Source organism: Macrobrachium rosenbergii, chromosome 37 (genome assembly GCF_040412425.1).
Source record: "Macrobrachium rosenbergii isolate ZJJX-2024 chromosome 37, ASM4041242v1, whole genome shotgun sequence".
In the NCBI taxonomy this organism is placed as follows: domain Eukaryota; kingdom Metazoa; phylum Arthropoda; class Malacostraca; order Decapoda; family Palaemonidae; genus Macrobrachium; species Macrobrachium rosenbergii.
Genome location: NC_089777.1, coordinates 47,779,317 through 47,791,672, shown reverse-complemented (window position 1 = coordinate 47,791,672; position 12,356 = coordinate 47,779,317). Strand labels below are relative to the sequence as shown.

At 35.9% G+C, this 12,356-nt stretch overlaps 1 protein-coding gene across 1 annotated transcript; it reads right to left on the bottom strand.

The window, feature by feature from the left end:
* Nucleotides 1–6,820: 6,820 nt before the first annotated feature.
* Nucleotides 6,821–11,488, bottom strand: LOC136825233 (uncharacterized). Its single transcript, XM_067081257.1, has 5 exons — nucleotides 11,293–11,488; nucleotides 10,663–11,035; nucleotides 10,317–10,485; nucleotides 8,165–10,081; nucleotides 6,821–7,054 (listed from the first exon to the last, which is right to left on the bottom strand). Exons 1-5 carry the CDS (start codon nucleotides 11,486–11,488, stop codon nucleotides 6,821–6,823), a joined length of 2,889 nt encoding a protein of 962 aa, XP_066937358.1.
* Nucleotides 11,489–12,356: the final 868 nt, after the last annotated feature.

Below are 12,356 nucleotides of genomic sequence, written 5' to 3'. Positions count from 1 at the left end.
ATATAAGCCTGCAATTTTTATTACATTTATTTATTCATCATAACCAAAATATAAAAAAAAAAAAAAATTCAATGTTAACCTATAAATGTTAGGCTAGGCCTAATGACCCTTGCATGATCTGTGAAAGGCGGGGATCTTATAATATGCAGTATGATTTTATTTATAAGTATTTGTGTAGTATTAGATTTTCATAATCAATAATACATTCTTTTACAGCCGTTATGCAAATATAACCGATCAATTCGGCATTGAACTGCCTCCTCGAATCGTCCATTTGACCTAATTCTGAAACCGCATGGTTGAGGACTGAATTACTCACTCCTTGAGAGAAAAATGTTTATACTCTCCATTATGAGGTGAAACAGAAAAAAAAAATAATGTATTTCCATCTATTATTAACGTCCGTAATGGGTGATAGATAATACTGATAGTGAGCAAGAGGTTGAAACGTAACATTAAAAAATTTCGTGAAGTAGAAAAATGTTATTAACTAACTGAAGTCCTATAAATGCTTTAAAATATGATAAAAAAAAAACATCTAAAGATAAGTCAGTATATATCTTTCGAACACTATTAAAGAAAAACAACAGTAAATTAGGTTTATCCCATATATATAGTAAAAGTGGGTTTTCCTGCCAGTTTCAGGTTATGAATACCATTTACATCCTGATATTTTACTGTAACTCCCTAAAGCACCGAAAACTCCGTTCACACGTCATGTTGTTACCAGTTTAACATTCATTCTAGTCCTATGTGACTCACATTAAACCATTCATTTGTAAAAACAACAATATTTCCAATCACCTTCTCTGGCATCTCTGAATTCTCCTTCATATTGCAAAAATGTTCTATTTCAATTTGACATTTTTGGTGCTATTGAAAAGAAAATTGGTATATGTAAGATTTAGAAGACATCGTGCATCCAAGTTGGTCTCCTGAACCTCATACGGCAGCGCATTTCATCACCCTTCAGTGAAGCGAACTGCATTTTTAGTTTAAGAAAGAAAGCTATAAATTATATAATATTTTTGTATAATATTATCTAATTTTCTAACTTAAAATAAGTTTTATTTTTCTTTTAACAGAAAGATCTTTAAACAAATGATAATCTGATAACGTTAGATACACCAAACTCCACTCACTTTTTATTTGCGTAACAAAATAACAGCTCTTCATACACATGATACCCTGTTAACGCGGTTGGTAGGACTGTTCATATCTGAACATAATAAAATATTTCGTAATGATTCGGACACAATACTTAAAAACAGCATAAAATAAGGTTTCCCCTTGCCGTTTTATTTTTTATTTGTGATAACTGGTTCCAAATTCCATATTATAAAAATTCTCCAATTATTCTATGAAAAATATAAAAGAAAAACGATCCAAACGATATATTACGTAAAGTGATGCAATGTATAACAGCGTAATTCTACATAATTCACTGGTTGTGCCAAGAGAGCCAGAGGGTTTTAATGGAACACATCTAAATTACTCCACAATCTAATGGTTTATGCCTGCATTTTTATATATGTATATATATATATATATATATATATATATATATATATATATATATATATATATATATATATATATATATATATATATATATATATATATATATATATATATACAATAACGCAAATAAGCATATATAGGTCAGGAAAGTCACATTTATTCAATTGCAATATATAAATAAATATATATATATATATATATATATATATATATATATATATATATATATATATATATATATATATATATATATATATATATATATATATATATATATATATATATATATATATATAATATATATAATAAGCATATACCTACAGGTCATATATAATATATATTTATTCAATTGCATATTATAACGTTATATATATATATATATATATATATATATATATATATATATATATATGTGTGTGTGTGTGTGTGTGTGTATGTATGTATAATATATATATATATATATATATATATATATATATATATATATATATATATATATATATATATATATATATGTATGTGTATATATGTGTGTGTGTGTGTGTGTGTATGTATGTATGTATAATATATATATATATATATATATATATATATATATATATATATATATATATATATATATATATATATATATATGTGTGTGTGTGTGTGTGTGTGTGTGTGTGTGTGTGTGTGTGTGTGTGTGTGTGTATACAATGAAGGCAGGGGTCAAGAAAGTCATATTTATTCAATTGCAACAGGTCAAGAAAGTCATATTTATTCAATTGTAACTTTATATATATATATATATATATATATATATATATATATATATATATATATATATATATATATATATATATATATATATATATACAATGAAGGCAGGAAGCACACCAACAGGTCAAGAAAGTCATATTTATTCAATTGCAACGTTTCGAGGCCAACCAGCAGGCATCATTTTCAAGCTACAAGTAATAATACCTAATTAGCACAATAAAATTAAGTGACAAATATTAAAATACGCAATATAAATTACATTAAAACAAGCAAAGTTAAAAATATGAATAAGGACCAACCGTTGAGTATGGAGGCAGAGGAAGGACTGACCAAAAACGTAAACAGTTCACGAGAGATAAAGAGGCGTAGACGTGTGGGGACCAGTTTTTTGACAAACAATGATTCATTAATTGTTGAAAGTTTGTGATAAGAGGCTCTGCCCAAAACCTTTAAGTCTTTGTACTGAATAGAAAGTTTGCATTTATCGGCATGACCCCTGATGTTGGAAAATTCGAGATTTGAAAGTTTAGTGCCAGTTCTATAGCTGACAGCTCTATGACTGTCGATTCGGACCTTAAGTAACCTATTTGTCGATCCAATATAGGTTCCTCGACTACATCGAGGACAAGTAAACTTATAAATAACACAAGAGGTCATTAAAGGATCCAAACGGTCTTTGAAGCTGAAAAGGCTACCGATATTCAGTGGGTTTGTGGGTATAATTTTGATTTTCACGGCAGGGAGATGACGGGATATTAGAGATCGGAGTTCTTTATAAAAGTTTGTGTCGTGCGTAAAAGGAAAGCTGGAATAGAAAGGTAGTTTAGGAACGTGAAGAGTATGACGACGTGGAACAAAAATATTATTTAAAAATTTGGAGACATGTTTAAGGAATAAGTGGGTGGGAAAGCAGTAATATATATATATATATATATATATATATATATATATATATATATATATATATATATATATATATATATATATATATATATATATCATTTCAACGCCCCATAATCCGCAATTAACATGAAAAAACAGTTATGTCAATTCGCACTGTTTCAATCCTGATCCTTAATAAAGTTGAACAGTTGGTAGGTGACAGGAGTGATTATTTTGATTATGCAAGTGTAGAATAACGACGTTGGTCCTGCGTTGAAAGGGGGTAATTCCTCGTGGTTTTAGTCCACAATAGCTTCCACATTGGTCGAGTCTGGTGTGCGGATGCGCTGGAACACTTCCTTAAGAATGTGTTATAGATGAATTCGCCTGAAATCAGATTTTCAGTGTCCTCATGATGCGTTCATATTCTCAATTTTGTTGATAAAGGCAGATTCCAGATTTTTTTTTTTTTTTTTTTTGTACTGGTATTTACTTTCAAAAGAAAATCGTAGCTTCACTCTAAATCATGGAGTGCCCTTACACATATAACCTAAGCAAAGAAATATACTGAGATGAATTATGTGGTGAATAATATTAAAAGCCTTGCATTCATAGAATATCTTTCTCACTCTTGTAATCTGCTAATGGAGCCTTACTCTGAAATACTTGGTATTTCTTAATTTACTCCTTCAAGTTTTTTTTTTTTTTTTCATGTACAAAACGCTATTTATTTACGTCGAGACTTGTTTTTGTGAAGTATAATGCCACCCCTATCAGCATACCTTGCCCCCCCTCCCCTCTCTCTCTCTCTCTCTCTCTCTCTCTCTCTCTCTCTCTCTCTGTTTGTTTACGTCCCATTAACTCTGAAGATAGTTATACATTTTCAGTTCATAAAGTTAAAGTGTAAATAAAGAATATTGCCTTATCTCGACAAATTTAAAATATCTACAAGATCCCTTCCCTCCGACAGTCAATTCACTAAAATTCATTTCCACAGCCGTAACTTGATTACCTGAAATCTCGGCAAACATTTAGTTTTCCCTACTCTCCGTAATGTTATCATCATCTAAATGAAGTTGGTATGCAAATACAACGAGGATAATGCGGACTTTTTACAAAAGTTCTTGAGTCTAAAGAACATATCTCTCCACTCCGATGTCATTCTTTATAATAGTAGCATTTTTCTTCGACCTAGGCCGCATTTAGTATAATGTCAAAATAAGCATAAATACTAATAAATTTCTCCGAATGAGCAACGCTCATGATCACCAACCCTTTATTGTTAACAGATAATAAAATCAATCTACATGCATGCAAATAAGAAGAAACGTTTGGATTTACGTGTTAGCAAAGCAAATAACAATATAAAGTTTACCTTAAGAGTTGTATACATTGCGTACTTTGAAACAGTATTCAGTGTGTTATCTTGATGAAGGTGCTTAATAAAATGATTGGTATGTTGCAGAGAAAGAGAGAGAGAGAGAGAGAGAGAGACTTCAAAAATCAACTTTTCCTTTTCATCATTAACATTAACACATTAATGACCACAAAGAAATATTAAGAATGAACTATTCCGCGCGAGAATGAGAAAAAATAGCCTATACAATGTAATGAAGTACAACTTAATCTGTCTATATACGTCTCTGTTCTTTCTTTCTTTAACTCACCAACTGAAAACCATAATGAATAGAGTCAACAGACAATAAACCCAAAGGGACTCCAGAGGGAATCAGCCTGCAGAGATAGACAAGTCACAGGAATTGTGGTAATTTAATAAATAAATATGAGGGAATAGAAAATAAAACAGATACATCCTGAATTCAGAGGCATAAGCAGACAGTAAGGAATTCATTTGGTCCTCGCTTTAACATCTGGAGATCAGAAGGTTCCATAACTGCACTAGACAAACTATTCCACATTTTAGTTGTAGCCAAAATAAAACTCCTAGTAAACTGAGCAGTATTAAACCTGATATTAGAAAACGACGCATTGTTTACAGCAGCAGCCTGCTTAGTGTTATGAGTAAAAACAGTTAGGTCAGACAAAGTAGAATGCGGAGAATGTTTGTTGTACTACATATTATGCAACAAACATAAAGAACTCATTCTACGTCTATTCCACAGGTCAATATTAAGAAATAGCAAAATAAACGTGAATGATGACACACTCTGTCCAAGAGTTTGAGATGAGAGTCAGCACCCGAAGACCATACTGGAGAGCAGCACTCCAAACAGTTAAAACTCTTAGATACAACAGCTTTACCACAAAATATTCGAAAACATTTTTGCAAGATACTAACTTCATGAGAGACAAAGGAAGCAATTTTAACTATGTTTCTCAAAAATCAACTTTTTTTATCAAATGTTACACCTATTATCTTAGATGTCAGACAATAAAACCGTACCATTTAAAGGCAAAAGCGTTCCAGATCGACACACTTCCGAATACGTGTCAGATCTCTATTATGGGATTCTGCACGGAAGAGGAACAGCAGAGTAACATCATCGGCGGTTGAAGAGTCCGGAGATGCCAACTAGGCTTCCAACTGCCATTCCGCCTGAGGACAAGGGTCCGTGCTGGCACAAGGCCGGCATAAATCTCCCCCTCTCTCTCTCTCTCTCTCTCTCTCTCTCTATATATATATGTATATAATATATATATATATATATATATATATATATATATATATATATATATATATATATATATATATATATATATATATATATATATATATATATATATATATATATTGTTATGACCCGTGTTGGGCCGTAGTGCAGGATCTTATGCACTAAAGATAAATACTCAGTGTTGTTACCAGGTACACAGCAAAACTTAGTCAGTGGAAACGAAAACACAGGGGAAAAACTCTACAATATTTATTACAAACAAAATCACAAGAAAATAACCTTAAATCTACCTTGTGACTGCGGAGGATATACTGAACCTCGTAAATCCCGTGGGATTCCTAACCACTAAAACTAAACCCTACATAGAAAAAAAAAACTAAGAATAAACATCTGTACACAGGGGTAAAAATGATGCCCAAAGCAATAACTGGCCAGAAAAATACTAATACCTATGACTATAAGAATACGAAAAAAGGCAAAGGATAAAAGAGAGAAAACTTAAATCTCCTACCTAGGATTTATAAACTAAACTTAAACCTAAAGATGAACAAAACCAATACCAAGGTGCAACAAAAAGACTGCCAAAAAACTCATTACAATATACATATATAAGATATAATTCACCAAAAAAAAAATTAAATTTAAAAAAAAAACAAGTAAACAAATGGCATTAAATGTCTTGCCTTAATGAAGGCCGTGATCCCATGCACCAGGACTGCTATCAAGGGAAGACTCAGATACAGGTAACCACAGGTGAAGGACAAGTCGGAGACGTCCTTGTTAATAAAATAAGGGCAAATCCCTACCTGATATCTGTCTCCCTACAGTCCTCCTTACGAGCCTGAATGCTCCCACTGCTGCAGCAAAAACTGGGCGTCCTGGTAAACACAATGCCAGCTGCTAAACGTCTCCGTAAGTGCAGGAGATAAACGACTGCACTTACCACCTTAGGAAACTTTTCCCACTAAGGTGGCAGTACGACGAAGTCGCAGGTGACTAAGTCACCTGCGACGCAACCAGGATACTCAGTCGCAAGTGACTAATATACACCTGCGAAGGGCAGCTCCCACACGGCAAAATACAGAATACACAACGTCGCAGGTGACCGAAGTGTACCTGCGATAACCATACACAGGAAGAATATTCAATATTCCAAAAGCGCCAGCAGCATATCCGTCAGGGAGAATCAAAAGGCCCGAACTGACTGTCGAAGAGCCGCGCTCCTCCAATGTCAAACGCTGGTCTCTTTTCACCAGCCACTCGAAAATAAACACAGAAAAAAAACAAGCGTTAATGAGGCACTTACAAACATATAACGAGCGGGGAGGAGGTTTAACTTGACGAACAGCAGACAGAAGCAAAGCTTAAAATTAAAACCTTAATAACTAATATTCTTACGCTAAGTTTTACTCGACCAGCAGTAACAAGGCTGATAACTACCAAAAAGCAAAAGTAAATATAATTACGTTAATACATAATACCTTCCTCCCCGAAGAAAAAAAAATTAAGCAAAAAATTTTTTTATTACAGACCTGTAAGACATGAACAATAAAGACAACCTATAATAGGCAGACCTACAATAATAGAACAAATCAGAAACCAAATTGTATTAAATTATCAACAACAGAAAATACCACTAGACAATACAAACCAAAGCTTTATATAGCTTACCATTATTTTAAAGATCAAATAATATCATACTCTGAACCCAAAGACAATACATGGTAAAGGACAGACACATACCATAATACCAAATAGTTCAAACAGGATCATAGTAAAAAAAAAAAAATATAATCCTCGAATTTAAGGAAGCAAAGGAAACAAAACTACCTAACTTAACCTAACTTAACTTGGTCCACACACAGGCACACACCTTAACCTACAATACACCAATGATATGGTAAAAAATAAACGTCTTATATAGAAATTATCACAAATGCAAAGTTCAAAGTATACTTGTACAAATCAATAACTGGTTAGGAACCAAGAGCAATATCATAAAATATTAAGTATATACTACTCATACAAACCTCACTGACTGGCAGTAGCCAAACCTTATAATCCAAATCAAGAGGTATCAACAGATAAACGTACTAAACATAAGTTATCAATTAACTGAATAAATTTTTTCACACAACCTATTGGAGAAACGAGCAGGGTAGCGCACGAGAAGGGTCAGGTAAACACTAAGTCCTGGAAAGGGTGTCAGGAATTTTATTATCAGTCCCTTTTATGTTGATAATTAGGTTGAATTCCTGCAAAAATAGGGCCCAACGCAAAATCCTCTGGTTGGCTCCCTTCATCCGTTCGATGAAAACCAGAGGATTGTGGTCCGTCCAAATCTCAATTGGAAAAGAAAAATTTGTTACGTAAGGCTTGAAATGAGTAAGAGCGCGGACCAAAGAGAGAGCTTCCTTTTCTATGGTGGAGTAACGTCTTTCAGCGGCAAGAAGCTTCTTACTGTAATATGATACAGGATGAACACTGTCCTCCTTCCGTTGGAAGAGGACCCCTCCAATACCAATGTCGCTGGCATCTACTGCAATGATAAAAGGCTTCTGAAAAATCTGGGAAGTCAAAATAGGATTAGTTATTAACACAGATTTAAGTTTATTAAAGGATTCTTCACACTGATCTGACCATAAGAACTTTTTCCCTTTTTCTAATAAACTAGTGAGAGGCTGAGCAAGGTCTGAGTAATTACGCACAAAACGGCGATAATACCCAGTCATGCCTAGCACTCTTCTCACCTCCCTAACATTACCAGGCCTTTTCAAATTTATAATTGCCTCGAGGTTAGCTTGTTTCGGAGCCACCTGACCCAAACCAACCTCATGGCCCAAATAACAAACCTTGGCCTGGCCCAGTTCACACTTGGCCAAATTCACAACCAGCCCTGCCGACCTAAGGGCCTCAAAAACCTTACGTAATCTTACCATGTGGGTAACCCAGTCGTTACTATATACTACCAAGTCATCAATATAAATTTCTGTTCCTTCCAAACCACAAATTACTCTGTTCATTAGTCTCTGAAAAGTACAAGCAGCATTTTTCATTCCAAATGGCATAACCTTGCACTCATATAGGCCAAATGGGGTGACAAATGCTGATATCTCACGAGCACGACTGGACAACGGAACCTGCCAATAACCCTTTAAAAGATCCAGCTTTGTAATAAATTTGGCAGAACCGATCCGATCCAAGCAATCATCAATACGAGGGAGTGGAAAAGAATCATTTTTAGTATGCGCATTGACCTTACGGTAGTCCACGCACATGCGGAACTTACCATCTGCTTTTTTTACTAATACAATAGGAGAACTCCAGGGACTTACAGATGGTTGAATAAGGTCATGCTTCAACATGTACTCTATCTCCTTACTGACCAAATCCATTTTTACTGGGTTCAGCCGGTAAGGACTCTGCTTCACCGGGGAAGCACCACCTACATCAACATCATGACTTAAAATATTTGTTCTACCTGGAGCATCCTGAAAAAGATCTGAAAAAGAATAGATTAAATTAAGCACATCTTTCTGCTGATTAACATCTAAATGATCTAAACTACTTTTCAACATCTCCAAATTTTGCATATTTTCTCCCAGTGCATCTGAAGGAACCTGACACCCTAACCCATCAGACTCCTCCGGAGGTGCATCCACTACCACGGACACAGGTTCGTACACAATTGCTAATGGGTCACCTTGCCTACCATGATAAGGTTTCAACCTGTTAACGTGAAATATTCTACATTTACGGCTTGAACCGGGGGCCTCAATTTCATAATTAACCTCTGATAGTTTCCTCAGAACCTTCCAAGGTCCCTTATATCTTGGTTCGAGAAAACTATCAGGGTCCATACTCAGCACAAGTACCAACTCCCCAGGTTCAAATGAACGTACCTTTGTCTTTTTATCAAAATTACCTTTCATTATTGATTGGGATAGTTCCAAATTTTCCCTGGCAAACTTCCAAGCACTAAACATTCTACCCCTCAAGTCTTCCACAAACCTTTCAATATTTACTTCACCCTTCCGATTGGATTGGAGCATTTCAAAAACAATTTCCAATGGACCACGAACATTGTGCCCAAATACCAACTCGAAAGGGGCTACTCCAGTAGAAGAGTTAGGGTGGTTCCTGATAGCGAAAAGGGCAAAAGGGAGGGCTTTGTCCCAGTCACTACCATTATCATAACACAGTTTCTTAAGGACAGACTTGAGGGTTTGGTGGAACCTTTCCACTAGACCTTGACTCTCCGGGTGATAAGGTGCGCTGGTAATGTGCTGAATGGCCAGTTCAGCACACTTACCCCTAAATACCTTACTCGTGAAATTCGTCCACGCAGTCGGTCTGAATTACACGAGGGAGACCATACCTGGAAAAGAAATCGATTAGTTTTTCAAAAACAACTTTGGAAGTAATACTCCTCATAGGTATAGCTTCAGGAAAGCGAGATGCTCTATCCATTATAGTTAATAAATAAACAAAACCAGTTTTAGTTTTTAGGTAAGGACCTACCACATCAATTACTAATTCAGAAAATGGATCACCTATGGCAGGTATGGGATGCAAAGGGGCTTTAGGGATCCCCTGATTAGGCTTACCCATAACCTGACAAGCCTCACACTCTCTGATAAACTGCTTCACACTCAATTTAATTCCAGGCCACCAAAAATACCTAGCCAAACTGTGGAAAGTTTTTAACACACCCAAATGACCTGAAAAAAAATTGGTATGAGCTAACTCCAAAACAGACTTTCTGAATTGAGAAGGTACCACAATCTGTTCCACTCTACCAGTTTTATTTACATTATCAGATGCGGGACGACTAAACCTATATAATAAGCCCTTTACAACACCAAACCTAGGTTTAGTCAGATCCTCAACATCACCCAAGTCAAAATTAAACTCATCTTTTTGAGCTTTAATAAAAGCAGCTCTGTCCCAATCAAGGCTCATATCATTAGCTACAGTATCACTACCACTACTCTCTACTGACCCGGGCCTTCCTACATCTAACTCTACACTACTCAACATTAAGTCATCATCATTATCTTCAAGTAAATTAGTAGCTCTTGCTGCGGACCGAGTAGTTACAGCCACGGGACTAGCATTTATGGATAATATAGGGAACAGCTCCCGTCCCTCGCAATCCAGCATATCATTTCCCAGGATACCATCTATACCCGGGATAGGTAGGCTATCCACCACGGCTAACTCAGTGATTCTATTATACCCTGGAAATGACAAACTGACATTAACCAAAGGAGCTGACACCACCGAGTCGGAAAACCTCCCAACAATACAAAATTTCCAGTATATTTTTTCACAACCGTTTAGTGCACTCTTCATGACCAACGACCGGGCAGAACCGGTGTCCTAAGAAACTTCACGTGGACAACACAAGAGTCAAAAATCAACTTTCCAGGCCATACATATTTATCATATTTAAGTCACAATTTGGGATTAGGAGAATCAGACTTACTACTATTACCTAAACTACCACTATCTACTACAGATCTGTCTACAGTACTAACATTTGACCTATCAGGAATTATAGCTACAGGACTTTGACTATTACGCTCTAGGTACCTCCTACGAGCATTACACTGGCTTTGGAAATGCCCAGGCTTATTGCACCAGAAGCAAGTTCCTCTACGGCCTGGACCCTTATTTCCATTATCATTCATCCTGTTTCCAGCATTTGGGAAACCCTGTTAACAAAACTCTAGGGAGGAGGCCCTCCTTGGACTCTACCCATATCCTACCACCTGAAAAAGAATTAGAGTTAACATTATTAATCTTAGGGATATTGGGAGTCAACGAGGAGGTTTCTCCTCTCCTACCACCACTAGGGAGCGAGATCTAGGGTTATTTAATACTTTATAGTTGAAATTACCGCTACCTGAACGGTGAGTCAAAACATATTCATCTGCTAATTGAGCAGCCATACTTAATTTCATGGCCTTAACCTCCTCAAGGTGAACCCTCAACTCTCTGCTACAGGCATTCTTAAACTCCTCAAGGAGCAACAGCTCGCGTAAAGCAGCAAAGTAACTACCTGACGACTTTTTAGCCAGTCGTCGAACTGTTCCTCCTTGACGCGAGCAAATTCTACGAAGGTCTGTGCAGGATGTTTCCTATAGTTACGGAACTTGAGGCGGTAGGCCTCTGGGACCAGGTCATATGCTTTCAAAATCAAACTCTTCACTTTTTGGTAGTCCCGAGCTACTCCCTCCTCCAAGGCATTATACACCCGCATTGCCTTGCCCACTAATCTACACTGAATTAGGACAGTCCACATTTCTGCGGGCCAAGACAAACGGGAAGCCACACGCTCAAATGCCTTGAAGAACTCTGGGACATTTTGCTCGTCAAATACTGGCACCAACTTAAGTGCCGCACCTAGATTGAACCTATCCTGAAATGCACCTTTAGGGGAACTGACCAAATTGGCCCCCTGCAACCTAGCCATCTCTAGATTTAACTTTACCATCTCCAACTCATGACGCCGTACCCTCTCGTTCTCCTCAAATTCAATTTTTCGCAACTCTATGC